This window comes from Capricornis sumatraensis, chromosome 23, assembly GCF_032405125.1.
Source record: "Capricornis sumatraensis isolate serow.1 chromosome 23, serow.2, whole genome shotgun sequence".
Taxonomy (NCBI): domain Eukaryota; kingdom Metazoa; phylum Chordata; class Mammalia; order Artiodactyla; family Bovidae; genus Capricornis; species Capricornis sumatraensis.
In genome coordinates this window covers 24,519,121-24,541,588 of record NC_091091.1, presented here as the reverse complement: position 1 = coordinate 24,541,588, position 22,468 = coordinate 24,519,121, and the positions used below count along the sequence as shown (strand labels likewise).

Below are 22,468 nucleotides of genomic sequence, written 5' to 3'. Positions count from 1 at the left end.
CTATGCAACAAGCAGCAGAAATCTCCTGGCCTCAGGTCCCTGTGGGAAGATCCCTCCAGGTGAACTGTGAATCAGAGGCACCTCCCTAGTTTAAGGGACCAGAGGAAGGAACGCTGCCCAGGGGCTGAAGAACTGCACTGGACTCGAGTTGCCAGAAGATGCCAGGCCAGAGGGATGAGGGTTGTAGAGCAAGTGCCCAGTGCTGATCCCAGGAGCTGGTCTCGGAGAGACTGAGGCTGAGGGAAGCAGCAGGGGCTAGTGTGGAGGGAGAAGCCAGGCAAGGTGGAGGAAGCCTTGTGCCCATCTTGTTACAGTGTTTCGTGTTCAGCAGCTGCTCCCTGAGTCCCTTCTTTGTCAAACACTGAGCCAGGCAGGGGCTCAACAGGATACCACGATGAGCAAGACGTGGCCTTTGTCCTCAAGGAGCTCTTGGTCTAGCTGGCATGACAGCCAACCCAAACCCAAGGTCAGGGTGCAGGGAGAGCATGAGGGAAGGAGAGCCGAAGGCCAGCTCTCAGAGTCACAGGAGCTTCACAAAGGCAATGGTTTTGAAAGATGAGGCCTGGGCAGCGATGGATCAGAAAGACCAATGTGTCTGGGGCTTCTGAGCTCTGCTGGGTGTGCACAAAGCAGCATGATGTGGGAGAGGGCGAGGGTGGGATGATTTGGGAGAATGGCATTGAAACATGTATAATATCATATATGAAATGAGTCGCCAGTCCAGGTTCGATGCATGATACTGGATGCTTGGGGCTGGTGCACTGGGATGACCCAGAGGGATGATACGGGGAGGGAGGAGGCAGGGGGGTTCAGGAGGGGGAACACGTGTATACCTGTGCCATATATGGCAAAACCAATACAGTATTGTAAAGTAATTAACCTCCAATTTAAATTAATAAATTTATATTTAAAGCAAAAAAAGCAGCATGATGGAGGGCCTTTCCTTCTAGACCACATGAAAGGCTTGTGTTCAGATCCCACTGTGCCACTGAGTAGCTATATCTAACCATTTTGCCCCTCAATTCCCATATCTATAAAATGATGATAATATTTTGAAATCCATGTGGCTATTGGGAAGGTTTACAGTGCAAGAATATTGTCAAGTGACATTTTCCTATTCTTTTCTCTAACAGACAGGGATGGGCCACCATCCAGTCCAGGCAGTGAGTTGCATCTGGGAGTGGGGGGCAGGAGGAAGTTAGGAGTCCATCAAGTTCCTCAACCTGCTCAGAGTAATGACCCCCTCCACCCCCACCCACCTACAGTCCAGAGACTTTTCAAAGCATGTTTCCCATCTCTTCCTCAGCATAGCTATGCAAGGCTAAGTAGGGAGAGGCCTTTGTTTCCATATTTCAGAAGAGGAAACTGAATGGCTTGCACAAGACCACAGAGCTTGCTAGTGGCTGAGCTTGGGTATAAATCAAGGGGCTGCATATCCTTAGCCCAAGGCTCCTCTGTAAGATCTGTGTTTCCCAGAGAGTGGGTCCTATAAGTGAGCGGCAGACCCAGCATTAAATGGCATTGAATCCCATCAGGAGAAGGTGATTTCCTTTCAGTTATTTCACTCCACATTGAGGAAAGTTTCCATGTGGGGCTTCTGTGTGGCTGAAACTTGCTGCTGTTTGTTTGTTTGTTTGACCAAGGGAAATTCTAGCCCCAGTCTCAGTGTGTTGGCTAGAATGTGCCTTAGTATCTTGCTGGAAATCCATAGCGTTGTTTCATTGTATTTTTTCAGCTCTGTTCTGTCTTTGCCAAGGGATACAAGTTTTCCATTTAGTGTAACATAAGTAAATGGTTTTTGGAAACATATTTTTTGTTTGTTTTTTGTAAAAAATCAGTGGCACAGGGGGTTATTCAGATTGTTTAATTGCATGTCTGCTGCTCTGTAGGGCTTCCCTCATGGCTGAGCAGTAAGAACCCACCTGCAATGCAGGAGAAATAGACTCTATCCCTGGATCAGGAAGATCCCCTGGAGAAGGAAAAGGCTATCCACTCCAGTATTCTTGCCAGGAAAACCCATGGACAGAGAAGCCTGGCAGGCAAAGAGTCGGGCACAACTGTGGGACCGAGACGCACGCATCACTGCTTTGTAATGCCCAGAGTTTGGGAAACACAGTTACAGGTCCCCAGGCAGGACACTCCCTGGTACCTTTCTTCTCCCAGACTCCTAGGCAACACCAGTGGCTCCCAAATTCCAACTGGGAAAGAAGCCTGGAAAAGTATCAGCATTCGCGGCGGCTGCTCCCCACACCGCGTGGAAGAATCCACGTTGTCAGAGAACTGTTGACGTCAGGCGGTGCGGGTTTTTGTAAGACCTCTACTTAAAATTCCCCAGAAATTAAAGAAGCAGGGTTTGGAGGGAGGGATGCCTTAGACAAATTGCGGAGTGGGTTTGTCTTGTTTATGGACATGGTCTTTATAGTTGAAATTGCCCCTGTTTTTTATTTTTTGCGCCAGTTCAAGAGGGGCTGAACTCAGCTAGAAGGGAGGGGATGGTTGTCCATCTAAGGCTTTTAGTTGAAACCAACTCAATTCTGGGATCAAGAAGCCTCTGCTTTTAGCCAAGAGAGAAAAGGGGGAAAGTATACAAACTCACTCATGTATACCTCGTCTCGGAGTAAACTAGTTAAAAGAATAAAAACAACCCCTTATATTTGAAATGACTGGTGTAACAGATACAGAGGGTTCCCTCAGCTTTTTCCTCCAAGCTGGATATACACATACACACGGCAGACACATTGCTAGGTGGCCCCTATTCCTTTTTTCTGATTCCCCAGCACAACCCTGGTAAGTCCCTGCTACTTAATATCCTCATCTCACTAATGAGGACACTTCATTGTCTTTCATCAGCCATTTTGGATGACCAAGTATCATTCTAGCCCACAGTCTTTTTCTTAGAAATGTCACCCACACAACACCATGGCACATGGGATGCTTTTAGATGACACAGAGAGGCAGTATGTTCCACAACACGTGGAAAAAAACAAAAAGCCTTCGTCTTACCTTGTTTGGTTTCTCTGACAAGTCTGATTTGCCTCAGCTCGACGGTCAACTCTGACTCTAACAAATCTCCTTCTGTAACAAAAAGGAAGCAGTCTCTAGATGTGGCCTCTTCAGTCACAGCACAGCTCAAATTTTCCCTCTCGTTTTGTTCTCTGTGATTTCATGGTTGGGACCAGTGGTCCTAATTGTTTATTCGTGGTGGCAATCTGAAGTTTCCTAAACAAATTATTTTCTTGATGTTAAAAAAAGAGGGGGGAACTGCTTTAAATATATATTTACTATGTGAACCACAGTATACGTAGTTCTAGGATATGGCCAAAGTCAGCCAATGGTGTGGGAATATCTGAGGTTTGAGAAATGCTGATCCAAAGTCATTCTCTCCTGGCAAAGACCTCAGATGAGATCTTGTGCCAGAAAACTCTGTCAGCTGGGTGGGCTTGAGAAGGTGAGGGAGAGGCTACCTAGAGACAGAGGCAGAAATCTACCTGTTAGCCCCCTCCTCAGGGTATGGCAAGAGCGGGGAAAGCCATACCCATGACTCTTCTGAGAGCTAGGTCCGCTTGGTGAAGACCAACAGAATGGAGGAGAAACAGATGAAAGGACTGGTTTCCTGGTTCATCTGTCAGATGGAGATTTAGGGGACCTAATGGAAAAAGCAGGCGGCGTTGGCCTCTTTCTGCAAAGGTAGCGACAAAGGAGTCATTTTTAAACTGAGCCGAGGGGATGCTGTGCTAGGAGTCAGGCCTGAGGGCCGATCCTGGACTGCTCCTTGTAAACCAGGCATCTGGGTAAGTCACCCAGTCCAGGTGCTTCCTAACCCTAGGGCAGCCTAAGATTTCACAGGTGTACTCTCTACCCTATTCCAAACTCCAGGACCCTTCTCATCCTCGCTGCCAAGTAGGGTGACCCATACAACCCAAGTGCCCGAGACACTCCCAGTTGGCACCTAATATTTGGCATAATTATGAATGATGCCCCCGTGTACTCCAGAAAGTTTAGATAGTGAATTATAAGACCACTGTTCTAAGCCATGTCCTTTCGTCTCTCCACTTACTATAATACTTTTCATCTTGTCAGATTTGACCTGTCATTACCATCTGCTGAGATCTGTTTTGGCTCCTGATCCTGGCACCACTTTTACTAAATGAGACGGTGCGGCCAACACAGCCTCTGTCTTCATACTATGACTGATTAAAACACCCAGTGGCACAGGTTCCCAGCGGGTGTGACCACTAAGCCATCAGATGCTCTCTGGATGTGACCTCTGTGGTCAGCTATCAGCTGTGAGTCTGCTCCTGCAGCCCTGCAGCCCCCAGCAGGACCACGAGAGCCCCAAGGTCTGGGTGCTCAGCTCTGACGTTTCCCGGACCCTCCAGGCCAGCATTCACATCTGATCAGAATCCCACGTGGTCTGGGCCCCATCTTTCCTGTTGTTTGTGCTCAGCGCTGCCTTGGCCATGTGCAGAACTGCTCTCCAACCACCCCTCAGGGAGCCCAGGTTTCCCTCCATCAGGACCCACGTGGAGGTCGCCTCTCCTCTGGACTCTGCCTCCTGCTATGAGTGTTGAGGTCATGGCTGACTCTGTGTCCTCTGGCCTTGCTCCCACCTCCACGGCTTCCCAGGTTGCTTACGGTGGCCTGGAAGGTTCTCGGCCGGTTGAGCGCTCACAGAGGGCAGCTGTCTACGCCGTCTCCATCTCCACGTGGGGCTGAGCCTCGGACAGGTGCTCTTCGTACCCCCTTCCCCAGAGAGCCCCAAGGTGTGTACCCTTGCTCAGTCTCTCGAAACCTCCTTTTTCTTATTCCACCTCGTGCCTGGAGCAGCAGGGGAAATACCCTTTTGCTGTCCTGAGCCCTCTTTCAGGGGTCCACCTGTGAGACTTGAACCTTTCCATGCTGGTTCTGAACGGCCCACACCCTCCTTCTCTGTTTTTCTTGCCGCCGCCCTCCCTCCATCCAAATGTCTCACTCACCCTGCAGAGCCACGTCTCACCCACCATCTGCATCGTTTATAATCTTGTTAGAAAAAGGCCTTTTTGCATCTCCTGTCCTCCTGAGCCACCTCTGTTCAGGAACCTCTGGCCACGGCTCACACAGCGGTGCTCTGTGAGTGGACGGAGGACAGAGATGTTGAAGGCGGTTGCCCCTTGCACTGTTGTCTGGAAAAGTTCCCACCATGAAGCGTGGTGAATATTACTGGTGAGGGCCACGTGGACTTGCATCGCCTGCCTGTCCTGTTCCTTCCACCAGGTTTCCATCTCCCCCCCGCTCCTTCCCCGCAGATTTAATCTGAGGTTCTGTTCAGGCCTCCTGTCTTCTAAGTGTTCTTCCTGACGACTCGGTTTCATCTCTGGTATCGACAGTTTCTTCAAATGATGTATCAGCCAGCACTGTATCTATGCCATGGGGCAGCCTGGGTCCCCCTCCTGGTCCCCAACCCACGCCAAGCACAGAACGAGACCTTCAGTAGAGACTTTCTAAGGTTAAGACCAAATGGCAGTGACACCAAGAGGCTCTCTTTCCATGAGACTCCAGACACCTAAGACCACCTGCCTCCCTGCCCACCATGACACCAATCCTTGAGGTCTTGGTTCTTTAAAATTCACCATAGTGTGCACTTAAGCTTTACTAATAGCTCTTCAATGCATCTTGCTAGGCACCCGGCACTGTTCTGAACGCTTTTCATAGATTTATTCACCCACCAACACAGTGAGATGTCAGTGTACTGTAGGTCCATTTTACAGATGAGCAAACTGAGGTCATTGCTAGTAAACAGCGGAGCTGGGATCTGAACCCAGGCAACCTCACTCTGGAGCCCTTGCTTCGAGCTGTGGTTCTCCTCTAGCCGTCATTTTAGAGTGCACCCCCTTGGCCTGCCCGGACCCAGCGCTGGGCTTTTGGGCCCATCCAGTGGGGTGGGCAGGCTGGAGCAGGGTTGGGGGCGGGGTGGCAGTGGCCCAGCTCTTGCTGTCTTCTTGCCACAGACTCCACAGAGCCTTCCAAACAGTGACGTAGCAGCCTGTGCTAATGGTCTTGGAATTCAGGCCTCAGGCGCCCGGGGAAGGTTCTGGGGCCCTCATGGCCTGAGAGCCCCCTTTGGGGGAGGGGGAGGCCATAGGCAGCAGAGGGCGGGGTGGGTGTCAGAGGTGGGATGAGAGGAATAGGTCAGGTAGGAAGGCAGGGGCTATGGGGGTACACTGTGGGAGGGAGGGCTCCCACCCGTTCCTATTTGCTTTGGACCTCGGAGGCCACGTGCTGAGAGCTGGAGTGTGTCTTGGCAACAGGCCGCAGTGACAGAGCCTTCTGACCAGGGGAGGCCTGGCCCAGGGTGGCTGCCTTTCGTTGTTCTTAAAGGCACAGCGTGCCATGGACGGCCTGCATTTCCCACGTCTCTGCTCGCTCTCAGGTAGGAGGCTCAGATCTGCCCCAAGGTCATGGGAAGGGCATCAGGGCAGAAGTGGTCCCTTGGGTGTCAGCCTTGTGCCAGTTGTAGTGTGGCCAGATGGGCAGGGCCGATGAAATGTGCCTGGCCAGGCCCCCTTCAGCCCCCTTCCTACTCAGCATCTCCCTCCATCTACCACCAAGTAGCCCCAAACTCCTCCTTCTCTTCTCCAAACTGCTCCAAGGAAAGAACAGGAGAGTGCCGGGACATTTCAGTCTCACGAGGGGGCCAGAGCCCGAGGCGAGGTGTACACAGAGAATGGAGGCAGGGGTGTGAGGCCTGGACTCTGCCTCTGCTTCCAGCTCCATCACCTCCCTCCCGCCGTGGATGCGGAAACCCTCCGAGAAGGCCTGGCATGCAGCAGCACTCCACAGATGCCAGCTGTGGGTTCGACCATGTGCAGGACCTGGAGGGAGGGGAAAGGCAAGGCTCAGAGGTCACCTAAAAGCTGCTGTGTTCCAAACTCTGCCCCACCTGTCTCGTCTTGCCCGCTGCCCTCCGAGTGGGCACCCAGGGCGGGTGGGAGGCAGCCCAGCCCCCTCGCTGGCCACAGCACCAGTGCGCAGGTTGTGTTTGCGTCCATCCTGGATGCCATTCAGGGGCAGATGGGGAAGGAGAGCCTGCATCCTGAGTGAGGTTGTTCTCTGCAGCATCCCCGTGCCTGGAACAGGGCCTCGCACATACCAGGTGCTCAGTAAAGGCTGGTTGTTGAGTGCACCACATGTCCCCGATACACCAAGGGCACCACAGGATGCCAGGCATCCCTTTGGGTGGCTCGCACTGCCTGGTGTGATAAGGCTCAAGGAGGTCAGACCTGTTCCTGGTCACCAGTGAGCACAAGGTGAAGCCAGGATTCAAACTGAGGTCTCTGTCTTAGAAGAGGGGCTATAAAAGGTGCCTGTGGACTGCGTCCTGGGGTGAGCAGGACGGGAAAAGTGGGGAGACCTCTTGGAGGACCGCACCTTGAAGGACACACGGGAGTTTCAGAGGGAGAGGAAGGGAGCAGGGTCCCCCGCCCCCAGCAGTTTTGTCCCAGGCTGAGCTGTGAGTGACCTCAGAAGGCTTTATTAATGTCCTAATTGTGTGCAGCTGGCCTCCTCTGGCCCTAATGAGCTCATTATCCACTCTCATTAAGGAGACCATTGTGGCCTGGTCACCCTGAGGACAGCAGTGGCCTGGGGGTGCCCACCACTTCCTGCCGCCACTTGGCCAGGCTCAGATCCCTTCTAGGGGGCTTCCCGTCCCTAACCTGTCGTCCAGGTCCTGCCATCCCTCCCCTCTGTCTGTCTGCATCTCTGACTCGCGTGTGTGTGTGTGTGTGTGTGTGTGTGTGTGTGTGTGTGTGTGTGTGTGTCTGTGTGTGTGTGTTTCATGAGAGAGAATCTGTCGCCTAGGTCCTCCCATCCCTTCCCTCTGTCTGTCTCCATCTCTAACTCGTGTGTGTGTGTGTGTGTGTGTGTGTGTGTGTGTGTGTGTGTTTCATGAGAGACTCTGTCGACTCTAAGTTTCTTGCCCCCCCCATTCCACCCCTCCCCCACTGCCAGCCCTGGGAAGCCTCAATTAGAGTCCGTTTGAAAGGGCTTTGAAATTGACCAGACAGCTAAAGATTATGCTTAGCCTGGACAGAGGGAGAGACTGGCTTCTGGACCTGAGCTTTCTCCTCTGTGGGCTGAGGGTCTCCCTGCCCCACCCCCAGCTGGAGGTGCTGGCAGGCCTGCCAGGCTCTGCGTTCTCTCGCCCTCCACTCCTGGCCATGGTGAAGTGGGCTTCAGTGAGTCCTACCGAGCAGGTCGGCTGCTGTAACAGGTGAGATTGCTGTTCTCTCTGGGCCTTTGCCTCCTGGAGGGGGCTGGACCCTGGCCTGTAGGGCGACCTGGCTGAAGTCCTTTCTTCTCTGGCGCTGTAGACACGTGGCCCTCACAGAAGGAGAGGCCAGGGTGAGGCGGTGCTTGGGGGCTTGGCCAGTTCAGGATTCTTCCAGATGATTGATTGTCCCGGCCTGGGGATCCCAGAAGGGACTGCCCCAGCCTGGGGGCTTCTCCTGAACATCCAGCATCTGAGTGCTCCTCTCTCGGGGCTCCTGGACATCAGTTCGCAGTTTCCCATTCAAAAGAGTGGATGGGCATAGTAGTCCTCCCTTGCCCCGACTGGGGAGCATCTCAGGATCAGGCACTCCAGCTGAATTGGAGTCTTTCTGACTCCAGACTCCCAGTTATTACCCTCTATCCCCAGAGGGTCCTCACGTGTAGACATAGACACTCAGACCTGAGGCTCGACTCATGGTGTATGCGCAGAAAGCACACGCTCAGCAGTGTGCACAGACGCACAGGCAGCAGTGTGTAAAGTGTCTGTGTTTGGGGATACTCATCGTCAAGGAGTCACCGCTACGCTTGTGCGTGGCACAGAGGTGCACCGGGCCCGCTTCTGCAGTAGTGAGAATATGGGTCCTGAAGCTGGAGTGCCTGGTTTTGAGTGCAACTCTGCCTCCTCCTGGTTGTGATCTCTTCTGCCTCAGTTTCCACATCTGTAAAGTGGAGGTAGTGACGACAGTAAGTTATTTCACAGGGTCCTTGAAGATGAAATCAAGTGACGTGTGTAATGTTAGCCCGCGGCGTGCTCTTCTCGGCACCTGGCTATAATCGTCGTGATACATGTATAGACACACCTCTGTTCCACGCACACAGGTACCACCCATGCATGTATATGTGGGCATAGCCTGCCTGCCGCTGTGCGCCTCTGCAGGAGCGAGAGCGTGGTGTGCGCTAGAGGGGAGCCGGGGATGCCTGCGGGCTGGCTGACGCCTGAGCCGTCTTGGCCAGCTGGGCTGCACCCAGGGTGGCTCAGGCTCTAACTGCTCCTTGGTGAGGACACAGTGACTTTGCTCAAGGGCCCCAGTTGCAGCTGCTGGCGTCTGGGAGAGGCCTGCCAGCAGCCATCAGTGGGCGCAGGCCCAAGGAGCCACCCACGGGCCCAACTGTGCGACTCGTGCCAGGGCTCCCGGGGGTTCTGCATGGAGCCAGGTGGCACCTGCCCATGTTCAGCCAGTGCCTGCCTGGGTGGTGACAGCCTGTCCATCTCTGCTTCGTGGGTGGTGACTGAGCCCGTCCGGTGGCAGGCTCTTCTCTGCAGGGCCTGCTGCGGGAGGGACCTGGGACTCAGAGCCACACAGCTCAGCTCTGCGTGTGTCAGAGCTGGAGTGTCCTCAGGTAAGGTTGGCAGGACCTCAGAGCAGTGAGGAAGAGGAGAGTCTCAGCCCCAAGTCCTGGGGTGCAGCAGGCGGGTAGGACTCTAAGTTGCTGCCCCGGGGTGAGACGATCACGGTCTGCCAGTGGTGTGGCCCAGGCTCCACAGAAACCTGGCGAACAGCGGAGGTTTTGAGGTCAAAAAGGACTCAGAGAGACAGCCCTGGCACATCCCAGGGTCACCCAGCAGTGTGAGGCACAGACCATCACACCTTCCTGCCCTCTGGGTGCCTCAGCCACATGCTCAGCCCCTCAGCAAATCCCAGCCCAGCTTTCCCTGAGTGCCAGGCTTATGCCAGGCAGAGGTAAGAGGCAGGCCAGCTCTGCCCTGCCCTGGGGAGATACTCGACACAGAAAAGTCCAGATCCATCCCTCCACCCCAGATCCCTGGCTCCTGGGGGGAAGGGAGGGAACAGAAAGTACATGGAAGGTTCTCAAAGGGTGAAGTTAGGCAGGAGGGGAAGCGATGCCACCAGCAGAGAAGAACCTTAAATTCTGGGACTATAAAACCCTTGGAGTCAATGAGAAAAGTCCACACAGGGCTTTGGTCTGGAAATTGCTATGGGAGGAGGTTGGAAGAGAGGACAGCAGGAGGTCAGCAGGCTCGAAGACTCACAGGTGAGAACACAGACAAACTCGGATGAGACTGATGGAGGAAACCCACAAGCCCTCCTGGTGCCCATGGAGGAGCTTGCCTCCTTCGCCTCTGCTGAGGATGCCTTTGGGGCCAAGTCCCGAAATAGAGAGAAAGCTTAGAAGACAGTCAGCCCAGCCATCCAGGAGACCGCCAAGTGCCTTGCTTTCCTGGGAAGCCATGGGCTCACACAGAAAAGGAGGGACTATGCTACCACTGAGACAGCAAGTAGGTTGTTTTAGAGGGTGGAGCGGGCAATGGGCACACCTTGGTGTAGAAAAAGAGGCTGGGAGGGGCTGGGCATGGAGAGATCTGAGCAAATCCTCAAGGAGACACATTTATTCCTTTGTTCCTCCAGACACATTCCCTGTTCCGTCTGATGACCGTAAGATCCCTGAGCCCATCCTGGGGAGTCCTCTTCCGGGAAGAAGGGCCTTTGAGGCTAGGCCTTCAGGGCACTACCTTGGCCTCCTGGGACTTCGCTTGGCTCTGGGGGCTGGAACTGGTCTTTCATCTCCCTGGACGCGGTTTGACGAGGGTCTAGAGGGTGTGGTGACCAAAGCCTGTGAACTTTTGTCGTAGGACCTGGACCTGGGCAGGCATGTGAGAGCCTCAGCCTTCCAGACCCTCCCCAAATGACTCCAGGCTGGGGACTGTGATGACTGTTCTGGGCTCTTGGAGGTTATCCTGTGAGGGGGAGTTTGGTTGGGGAAGGACGCTTACCAAGAGTGACTCGGAGGTCTCCATCCTTCTCCCCTGAGGTCTGTGGTGGCAGGTGCCCAGCGGACTCGGGTTTTGTTCTCCAGACTTGAGTCGTGACGGCAGACCTTGTGTTTTGAACCCTGCTGACTAGGTGCGTGCGTGAAACCCGCTCTGGCTCAATTGAGCAGCCCAGGAAGTTCGCTGGTTCGCTGTAATGAGAACATCCAACAGGGCGGCCTAGCTTTAGCACCTCTGTGCCCCAGGGTCAAGTGATGGTCATCAGGACTGACTTTCCCCATTGCCTGATTTTGCTTTATTGCTTAACTCTCAGGATATCTCTTCCCCACACCCCTGCGATTCCTGGTTAATGTGGGACTTAGGGTTCAGGTCGCCAGTGCACCCATGTCCATTCCTGGAGAAGCCCATGAACCGTTACAGTGTGTGGGGAGGTGACAGGCCCGTCAGACACAGTTGGCCAGATGCACCCACTCCTGTGGTCAAGGAGGCAGAGCCATAGGGCGGGAACGTCTGTGAGGTGGGCAGCTCTGTCACGTCCAGTCAGACTCTGGGGAGGAACACTGGGCTTTGGGCCTATTGATAGGGACAGTCGGGGTTCCTGAAAGTTCCCCCACAGCCTGAGAGAAGGGGAGAAGCCACCCCAGGCATAGACCCCTGCAAGCCCATGCCTTCTGGCTGCTTTGGGCTCTCAGCCACAGCCTCCCGAGCAGCCACGTGGCTGTGACCAGGGCTCTAGGGAGGATGGCAGGGCTGCCTGGGTGGGTAGGCCCGGAGTGTGCGCGTGGCCCACACCCATCCCCCTTGGGTGAGGAACGCGGGAATCGACCTGAATCTGGCACAGAGAGAAAGAAGGCTTCCACCCTGAGTCCCCTGGGGCAGTGACCCAGCCAAGGGCTGGGCCTCAGAAGTCCAAACCCTTGTCTGAAACTTTTTCTTTTCCTTAAGACTTTGTTTTTGCTTTTAGAGCAGTTTAAGTCAAGGGAAATTGAGCAGGAGGGGTCCCATATACACCTGTCCCCCCACACGCAAGCACCCTGCCCTGTCGTCAGCATCCCCCTCAAGAGTGGTCCATTTGGTACAACTGATGACCTCCATGGACACATCCTAATCACCCAGGGTCCCTAGTTCTACTTAGGGTCCACTCTCGGTGCTGGACATTCTGTGGGTGTGGGCAAACGTACAAGGACTGTATCTGCTGTTACAGTATATATAGATGGCATGGCGGTTCATAAGCTTCGCGGAGCTGCATGCAGAGTGTTGTGGAATTTCTTGGAAAAGGTGGAGTGCAGTGGGCCTTCAAGACTAGACCACAGGCTGTGTGCTGTCCCAGCCCTGTGACCTGGAGCCCTGGAAGTTGGAGACCTAGGTGATGACCCTGGGTGTGAGCTCCTGTCAGGGGTGTGACCGTTGTCCTCTGCCCCTCTCCATTGTTGTCATAGCGGCCCTCAGGCAGCCTTCTCCACCTCCCAGTGCTAAGCCCAGCTGGGAGAGCCTGGGGGTCCCCATGTGCCCCTTCCTTGGGTAGCCGCTCACTGCTGTGGGCAGTGATGGGACCTCAGTGTGCTGCCCAGGGAGGAGCCCTGGAGTCTCCTGAAAGGTTGCAGTCCAGATTTGGAAATGGTGAGTGAGCTCTGTCACGGGCAGAAAAGAGTGTCGGTGCCAGATGGCTTTGGAGGCAGGGAATAGTCAGAATGGGAGGCAAGCAGAGACAGGCTCCTGTGAAAAGTACCTCCTAGGAAGGAACGAAAGACAGTTAGTGGAGTGCCACGGCTTCAGAGTTTGGAGTATTTGGCTCAGCTTTTGTCTGAATGATGAATGAATGAGCCAACATTCGGGAAAGAAAATGAATGGACTGCTATCGCTGGGCCATGACCATCGAGGGTCACTCGAGGGTGCAGTGCCCTCTTACTGTGATGGAGTTGTCAACACACTGAAGGCCGCTGTGAGCAGCACCGATGTGAAATTACCACTGACCCGCGAGTGGGAGAAATGACCGTGAGAACATATTTGTGAGGCCTTTTTACTGCCAGGTGTCATTAAACAAGAGAAAATGGTCAAACTCCAGGTCACACCGGTGGTCCTAGTGGGCTTGAAAGACCCTGCGTGGTCTCTGTGTTCGGCTGGAGCCGCCTTGACCTTTCCCTCAAGGTGGCGTTCCTGTGTTGGGCATGTCGTTGTGTCACAAGTGTGTCACGCGTTTGTGTCCGTTTCATTTTCAGATGTATCGCACGCTTGTGTGGGTGGATGGCGGCCCATCAGGCCCCCTCTTCTCGGGGACTGTGCTGGCCTCCCCTTCCTCAGCCAGGAACCTGGGCTCCAGGAGGCTGGATGTGAGCCAGGCGTCCGCTGGTGCCCGGGGCCGTGTGGCTCTGTGCTCTGCCCTCCCCGCTGCTCCTTCCTCCTCGTCCCGGCCGCCTCCCCACCTTGGCCATCCACTGACTCTCATGGCTGCGCTCTCTCTTGGCCCTGCTGCAGGCTGGTGGTTCGTGAGCACCTCTGAGGAGCAGGGCTGGGTCCCTGCCACCTACCTGGAGGCCCAGAATGGTACTCGGGACGACTCAGATATCAACACCTCCAAGACTGGAGAAGGTAAGGGCCTGCAGGTTCAAGGGGCGGGGTGATGATATAGCTTTCCCACCCTACTCCCTAAGACCATCAGAAACTCTAAAAAGACTGGATCATGGTGCCCATACTTCCCCTGGGAGCCCATCTCCCTGGGGCCAGCCCACAAGCTCACCTCCTACCCAGGTCTGTCCTCTCTGGTCCTGCATGGGACTCAAACTAGACTGGAGATTCTCCTAGGGTCTGAGTCTCTGGTTTTGACAACTTCGGGTCAGAGACTGGGGAGAACAGTCTTAGGGCTCATCCCCTACAGCTCCCTCTCCCGCCAGAAGCCCTAGATTCCTCTGGGGGTCCCTACCGAGATCCACCTTTGCCTCCCCCACCCCACACTGTGCTCTCTGTGGCAGGGACGACCCCAGAGGGGCCGTGTGCATGCCACTTCTGCTGTTCACAGTCTGCTCAGAGGCCTCCCCTTTGGGCACCTGTTAGCCCAGCCCAGGGTGCAGACATGGTGGGTAGGTGGGGGAGTCATTTCTCTCTGTTGTCAGAACCCAGGGTTGGCTTCAACCCTTGCACCATCAGCCTCCCTGATTAGTTCTGGCCTCAAGAGGTTTTTCTGGGGTTTTCTCCGTTGCATTTCCAAGAACCCGCCCCTCCCCCGCAGCCAGCACTGGCCTGCTCAGCCTGTCCAGGGGACTTGGGTATTCCCCAGAGCAGGCTGCCAGGGCCCAGCAAGTCTGCCTGCTCCTGGTGACTTCCAAACCTCCCTCGTTCTGGCAGCAGGAATGCTTGCCCTAACGGTCAGTGAGGATCATCCAGTTGGGCACCTCTGAGAGCCAGGGGATGGATGCCCGCCGCCCAGGGCTCAGGCCACCTCCAGGCCTGCCCCTCCCCACCCCCACTCCACACTGCCCAGGCCAAAATAAGCAGCCCGCCCAGCGCCAGCTCCTTATTCATCCTTCCCCCGAATGTCGGTTACTGGGCAGTTGGAGCGCTGCCCTTCCTCCCCTGTAAACGCTGCTTTTCAGTTCCTTGATCAGTGCCATAGCCCCTGCAGCGCCTGTCTGCCTTGTGCCAGGGTCCTGGCCCCATCGGGCAGGGCCGTCATCTTCAGTCCAGGTGCTTGTTCTTCCTGGCTGCTCCCTGAGCCCTGGGGCTGAGCCTCTCCCTCTCACCACTGCAGCGGTGCAGGTCGGGGGCTGAGCCTCTCCTCCCTCTCACCACTGCAGCGGTGCAGGTCGGGGGCTGAGCCTCTCCTCCCTCTCACCACTGCAACAGTGCAAGGTCGGGGGCTGAGCCTCTCCTCCCTCTCACCACTGCAGTGATGCAGGGTCGGGGGCTGAGCCTCTCCTCCCTCTCACCACTGCAGCGGTGCAGGTCGGGGGCTGAGCCTCTCCTCCCTCTCACCACTGCAGCAGCGCAGGTCGGGGGCTGAGCCTCTCCTCCATCTCACCACTGCAGTGATGCAGGGTCGGGGGCTGAGCCTCTCCTCCCTCTCACCACTGCAGCAGCGCAGGTCGGGGGCTGAGCCTCTCCTCCATCTCACCACTGCAGTGATGCAGGGTCGGGGGCTGAGCCTCTCCTCCCTCTCACCACTGCAGCGGTGCAAGGTCGGGGGCTGAGCCTCTCCTCCGTCTCACCACTGCAGCGGTGCAGGGTCGGGGGCTGAGCCTCTCCCTCTCACCACTGCAGCGGTGCAGGGTCGGGGGCTGAGCCTCTCCATCTCACCACTGCAGCAGTGCAGGTCGGGGGCTGAGCCTCTCCTCCCTCTCACCACTGCAGCGGCGCAGGTCGGGGGCTGAGCCTCTCCTCCCTCTCACCACTGCAGCGGTGCAGGGTCGGGGGCTGAGCCTCTCCTCCCTCTCACCACTGCAGCAGCGCAGGTCGGGGGCTGAGCCTCTCCTCCCTCTCACCACTGCAGCAGCGCAGGTCGGGGGCTGAGCCTCTCCTCCCTCTCACCACTGCAGCAGCGCAGGTCGGGGGCTGAGCCTCTCCTCCCTCTCACCACTGCAGTGGTGCAGGGTCGGGGGCTGAGCCTCTCCATCTCACCACTGCAGCGGTGCAGGGTCGCAGCCCCTGAGTTGGGTCTGGTCTGTTTTGTCTGCAGTCACTGGGACTCACCTCCTATCCAGTTCCACATCCTGGAGGTTATCCCAGGGCTTTTCAGAAGTAACTCTAGGGTCATCCCTAGAGTGACCTGATGCCTCACTCACTCGTAGGTTTCTGCCCTGGTACTTTTAGCTGGGGACCAGGGTAGGGAGGGTTCTGGCACCATCTCCATTTTCCCGATGCAGGAACTGAGGCTTCAGGAGATCTAGACACATGTTTTTCCTCGTAAGGCTTGAGCCCCTGGCCAGCCTCCTCTGCTGGTGGTCTTCCCACCATGCTGAATGCCTCTGTGATGCATTTTGCTTATGAGCAATTCCAGGAGAGAGTGTGTATGGAATTGGAGCCCCTCCTGAAAAGGTGAGGGCAAGAGAGACAGAGTGGAGACGTTGGGAGCTGCTGGAGGACCAGGACACAAGTGGGCAGGAAAGAGCCTGAGAGGCTGCGTGGGCACTGCTGCCAAGCTGGTTTGAAGAGAGACTGGGTGCTTTGCACAGAACAAGCAGTAGTGGGTGGTAAAGACTTCTGACCTCGATGGAGTAAGAACCAGGCAGCCAGCGCAGGTTCCGCATTCAGAGGACGTGTGTGTGTGTGTGTGTGTGTGTGTGTGTGTGTGTGTACACACATGTATGCTCAAGGCGAACCTTCTGATAATAGGTTCTTCTGCATGCTCTGATAGGATGTGTGTGCCAGTACCCCAGCAGCGTTTGGGCAGCTGTGAATTCCATCATCACATTGTGGGCATCTACCCCCAGCTCTACCGAAGGGCTCGAGGCTCGGTCCCCCAGCCCTAGGCCCAGCAGCTGTGGTGTGTCTACCAGTCTCTACACTGGTCCCTCCTCAGCCCATCTCTGCCCTGGCCCTGTTGCCACCCCATTATAGACCCCCTGAGTCCTGCAGATAGAAATTGGACCCCTTCATCCCATCAGAGCTTCCCTAACAACTCGCACTCCATGCTTGTGCCTCTGGCCTCCCATTTCTAGAGTGGGCAGAGTGCCGACTACCTGGGGCCTTTGTGAGATGGTCTTGGCACCTGGTTTAAACTGGATAAACATTACTTATTGCTAAGGTGGCCCAAGGCTGGGCATTAGCTGAGGGAAGCTCCTCTTCCCACAGAGAAACCAGGTGGACACACCCCGGGAGGTCAGCTGTTCGGGTTCTTCCCAGTGTGACCTCACATAGGACCTCATCTCTCTTCCACTGAGCCCACTCAGTCCTTGTCTCACTTCACACCAGGGCAGATGGTGTCAACCCCAAAGACAGATGAGGAAACAGAGGCTTATAGAGGGCTGGCAGCTTGCCACGGTGACACAGTAAGCGGGCGGTGCAGCCTGGACTGAATCCATCCCTCAGGCCTCCCGCTTCCAGGAAGCAGGTCAAACAGGCTACTCTCCTGCCTCTGGAAAAACGAGTACTTCCCAGGTGGCCTGGATGGGGTGTAGCTGGGTGTGTGACTGGACAGTTTGATTCTTAGCTGCCAGCCTTCCTCCCCCAGACACAGGCAGCCTGGCTCCCTCCTCCTGCAGTGCCTGGGGTGGGGAGTTGGGGAGTTGACCCACGTGGTGTCTCCTGGGAAGGCAAGGGGGCATGTCGAGCTGGTCCACAGCAGCCAGAGGACCTGTGTCGATAGGAGGGGTGTGGAGCGGTGAGCAGCTGGGAGGCAGGTCCCTCACTGTCTGAAATTCAGTGGGCAGTGTGTGGGGCAGGAACATACCCAGGCCTGTGCTCTCCTGTGTCATGATGCTTCAGTCAGCAACGTTTCAGAGGGGTCAGCCCCTTGCCAAGCCCTGGGGATGCAGAGATGTGGAGACTTAGCCCTCAGCAGATTTGATCCACTGGGGATTACTGAAAAAGCAAAGACAAATCAAACCCAGGATTATAAGTCCCCCACGGAAGGGACCCCAAGTCTCCACCTGGGCACATTTATCCTTCTGCACACAGTGCCTGGCTCATGGTGGCAGGTTCACAAGCAGGGCTTGCTGAGTGAGTGGATGGGGGTTGGAGATTGATGTGAACTCTGGTGGAGGCGGGGGCATACGCTCCTGGGAGCCATCAATGCCCAGGGATCATGGGAGGCATGTTTTCCTCCGGGTCTGCCTCTGAGGGTCATCCTTGTACCAGGCTGGAGCCGTGGAACCTCTTCCCCTCTCAGGTGCTGGGATTCTAAAGTCTTAGCTTCTCGCAGGCTCAGGGGCATAACCCACACAGTTTGGCTTTGGTTGGGTTATTTGCCACTTGCCAGCGATGTCACCAGTCAGGTCTGTGTCCATCTAGCCCTGTCTGTGCCCCTGGGGCTTGGTCCGGGCGTGTGGAGACCTAGGGGTGCGCACCTCCCCTCCCTCCGCCCCTCCCCCCCATCCCATCTCATCCTCATCTGCATTCTCTCCGCCGGTGCCCGTCGGCCGCGTGCTCCATCGCCATCTCCCACACCAGTGTCCAAGAGACGCAAGGCCCATCTGCGGCGCCTGGATCGCCGGTGGACGCTGGGCGGGATGGTCAACAGGCAGCACAGCCGAGGTGACCGTGGAGTTAGCTTCTGCTCACCCCCAGCTGCTGCCTCTGTCTCTCACTAACGCTCCTCCTTTTCTGGGCTCTGCTCCTCTCTGCCCCGTGGCCTCCTCACCTAGATTCACCAGCCGGACTGTCCTCTCACCTACTCTAGCTGGCGGGGAGGGGCCTGGGAGGGTGCAGGGGCTGCTTGGGAATCGGGGTGACACTGGGGATGGCTCTGGCTTTGGCCAGCATCCTGGGGGCAGGGTCATGGGACTTACACAGGATCGTGGAGGGGCTGGACTCTGAGAAGTTGGCCCTGAAACCGCAGATTAAGAGAACTGAGCGGGTCTGAGTCTCTGCCTGGTCCCTGGCCTCACCCCCGGCTGTTCCCTGCCTCCTTCCTCTAAGGTGGGGTTTCCTTGGCTTTGGCCTACCTGGCAGTGGTTTAGGGACAGACTAGGGAGGAGGCGGAGCCATTCCCACCTCCTCCAGTTCCAGGGAAACTGGAATGACCAAAGTCTAGACCCTGTGGGTCCAGGCGCTCTAGCACCCCAGCCCTGCCCAATGGGACTTAGCCTTATCAAGATGATTCCAGGGAGGCCTCTGGCCTTCCACAAAGGCTGACTGAGAACCCAGATGTTTCCCAATCTAGGGCCTTTCCGAAAACCAGGAGTTTGGGAGGTAGGGAAATTAGGGGTGGGCCTCTGAACAAACCTCTAAACATCTCCAGAGCCCGAGGCCAGTGGGTGGCCCTTGTCTCCTGCCTTGAGTGGAGGGCGTGTTCCTGACAATGGCAGCACAGCTAGAAGGGTGTGTCATGAGCACTGGCTTTTCCAGAATAGCAGGGATGCCCCAGGTCTCACACTGCACCCCTAAAGCTTGTTTCTAAACGACTGTGAGACTCGGTTTTGGTGTCTGCCCCAAACAGCAACAAGCCTGGACTCTACTGGGGGTGGCTCAGCATCAGGTCAGAGCACTGACTGCGAGGAGCCCAGCTTGTCTCGACGGTGGAGCACGGGTTGGACCCTGGGTGCTGGCACAGGGCAGGGGGCCAAGTCATCGAAGCAGAAAGAACAGGCTGGATGTGAAACTAAGGCACCCTAGAGGGAGGAAGGTGGGGGCCCAGGCTGCCACACAGCCCTGAGCCTCAGCAGCAAAGGAGAGTGGGACACTGGCCTGGAAAAAGTACGGGGAGGAAGACCCCATCCCCTTCTGTGTCCACTCCAAACACCAACACACGCTGAACCCCAAGCACACCTCTGTCTCCACAACCACATGGACTCACAGACACTTCAGTCAGTGAAGCACGACCACCAGCACACCACCCTGAGGGCCTCAGCACACTGCCCGTCCAGCCCCTACACACCTGCATACCTGCAGTTCCCCTGCACACGGCCGCTCACATATGCACACTTAGGCAGCCTCGTGTAGACCCTTCCACAACTGCATTATTTTTACCATCACAAATGCATTATCCACACTACCACGTCATGGGCACTCCTCTGCAGCTACCTCACAAGTACACATATAGGGCATATGCACTCACATATCATAACTTATATCACAAGTATGTCAGCAGCATAGTCACAGTTATAAAAATATGATGATGTAAGTGGACACAAATACGCAACAATGCATTCATTCTATAGCCACCCGTACATATGCAAATATGCAAGCAAATACAGGCCCCCCAACTTCTCTCTCTTAAATGAAAGACCTAAACAACAGCATTTCCCGGTCTTTTCCCTAATAAGTTAAGTCAGGCAGCCAAGGAGAATGCAGAAAGTTGGCTGGGAGAAGCTTCGCTGCAAACAGCCGAGCTGCCGAGGGGGGAGCAGGCAGTGGGCTGTACCTAACTAGACAAGAGAAAAGCAGTGCTTCCCCAGGGCCTCCACTCCCTGAGTCCTGCAGCCAACCAGGCCTTGGGAATCAAAAGGCCTCTTGCAGCGGGGTTGAGTAAGTTGTGGGGGCTGGGAGGGGAGCCAGGGAGACTGCTGACAGAGAGGAAAGTGTTTGGAAGGAGGAGGCGTCTGTGGTTTGGAAACTGCAAGGCTCTCCAGCCCCTGCCTCCAAAACCAGAACAGGCCTGTCCACCTCCCACCCACCCACCCCGTGGGCGGCCTGGCCAGCCCTCCTTGGGGCGAGATGGCAACCAACCTTTGATGGCATATCAGAGTGACCACAGCCTCGGCACTTCCAAGAAGCCCAGAGGTGCCCTCCAGAACTCCCAGACCCCTTCTCTCAACTTGATTCCTAAGGGACTTCTTTTCTAGAAATCCCAACCAATGCAAGTGACTCAGTTGCACCCCAATCTGCATACTCCCCCACCGCCCCAGGTCATTTCTGTCAGTCTAGGCATCCTCCTCTCTGGCCTCCTGAGGTGGGATTTATGGCCCCTGTTTAGTGAAAGGACCGGCGCTGCTCTGCCTCAGAGAAACCTGGGAGAAAAGAACTGAGACCATGGGCCGCATGTCCACTTGGGTGTAACCCACACTTTCATCATCCAAGCCAGATGTGACAGAAAACAGAGCCCCCGTACAGACCAGTTGGAAGAGTTGCCCTGCCTGGGATCAGGGCTCCGAATTCTCACCTCCTGGAACCTCTAGTGATGGGGCAGGACAAGCCCCCAAGCCAGTCAGGTCTCTTCCAGGAGCATAAACTCCCATGTGTCCCCAGAGAGCATAAATTCTGTGTTCACGTTAGCTGCAGGGCCACCATGAAGAGGGTTTTGTGCAGAAGCAGCTCAGCTTCCCTGGGTAACACCGACATCCCTGGTCTGCCCACCCCAGGAGCAGCAGGGGAAAGCAGGACTCTGACCTGGCCCTCAGAGCTCTGTCCTCAGCACACAGGCTGGGGGGGCTGGTGCTGGAGCCTGGCCCCCCATGATACGGTGTTGGCCTGTCCTCTGCCATGCGGCAGGGCAGGGCTCCTCTCATCTGCCCAAGAGAAGAGCTGTAATTTTTCTCTGCAAAAGCAGCTTTGCCTAGGGAAACTGTAATGATGGCTTCCTGCATGAACCACAGCCTTTTAAAAATAGCCCGACTGAGCAAAGGCAAAATGTGGAGGCCAGGCCTCGGCTCACCCCCAACCTCAGGACCCTGGATCCCACCGCCTGAGCCAGGATTTACGGTGTCCCACTGGAAAATGGAGCAAGACCAGGAATGGGTGGGAGTGCAGAGGCCTGGACTGTACAACATGGAACTTCTCAAAGGCCCAAGTCAGAATCTGGCCTGACCAGGTTCTCAGGCGGTCTTGGCGGCTCTCCCCAGCACGACTGGATTGGAATCTGAAAGCTTCCAGGAGCAAGTTGATGCTGAGAAACGCTTTCAGTTGAAAAGAGGCTCCTTGGGGCGGGGGGGGGGGCGGGCAGGCATTGCCTACCTCTGGCCCCTTGTCAGCCTTTCAGATTTGGCCAGTGGCCTGCCAGCTCTGTCCTTGCAGCCAGGCAGGACAGCTGCCTCCACCCCAAAGGGAACTGCTGTCTCCACCAGCACAGGGCTGCAGACAGGACCCCAATAATCTAGAGCAGAATGAACAGATGACCCCCCTGAGCCAGGGGTTAGGGTGGCAGCTGCCCCCTCCTCCACTGCTGCCAGAGCTCAAGCAGGCCGCCTGTCACGGTCCAGCTGAGGGGGTGAGGGGCAGCCATCTCAGAGCCAGCCTCTCTGTGCCCCAGCTCGGCCCATCAGTCTCCTCCTCAGTGTACTCCATAGACCCTTTGGAGCGCCTCCTGTGTGCCAGGTGCTCTCAGCCCCCAGGGAGGATCCAGGTTTGAGAGGACAGCACAGGTTCAGGGTGAGCCTCCCAAAGGGTATTCTGCGGGTCGGTGTCCTTGTCTGTCTATGCCACTCTCTCTCTCTCTGGTGAGGGCGAGGGTGGGGCTGTGTGTTCCCTCCCCAGCCCTTCCTCTAGGGAGGCTCTCCCCCTGGAGGCAGGGAGTCCGTGCCCTGCAAGTGGTGGGTCTCCCTGTCCCCAGCACCTCCCTGGAAGCCTGAGCAAGGACTTCTCTGGAGGCACAGGGTCCCTGCCAGGAGAGAGCCCAAGGGAATCCAGGAAGACGTGAATTGTCCAGCCCCCCGCCACCTACCCGCCATGCTCTGCCTCAGCTTCCACAAGGTGCCCCTCTCCCAGTTCCTGGGGAGCCCCAAGCAGGGGATGCAGTGCTACGGGGAGTCCAGGGCAGGCAGCTCCCAGTGGGGTTCTGCCAAGTGGTGAGATCATCTTAGCCAGCTCGGGGCTCCTGCCTGACTGTACTGCTCAGCGTGG

General features: G+C 56.2%; 1 protein-coding gene across 4 annotated transcripts in view; it reads left to right on the top strand.

Annotated features, from left to right (window-relative positions):
• SH3PXD2A (SH3 and PX domains 2A) overlaps nucleotides 1–22,468 on the top strand; it is a 247,045-nt gene that overhangs the window by 211,886 nt on the left and 12,691 nt on the right. For 2 of the 4 annotated variants that reach the window (XM_068961399.1, XM_068961401.1), the window contains 2 exons: nucleotides 13,517–13,630; nucleotides 18,143–18,226. In XM_068961399.1, the coding sequence (XP_068817500.1) occupies nucleotides 13,517–13,630; nucleotides 18,143–18,226 (198 nt within the window). The remainder of the gene's footprint in view (nucleotides 1–13,516; nucleotides 13,631–18,142; nucleotides 18,227–22,468) is intronic. The other 2 variants (XM_068961400.1, XM_068961402.1) reach the window with 1 other exon arrangement.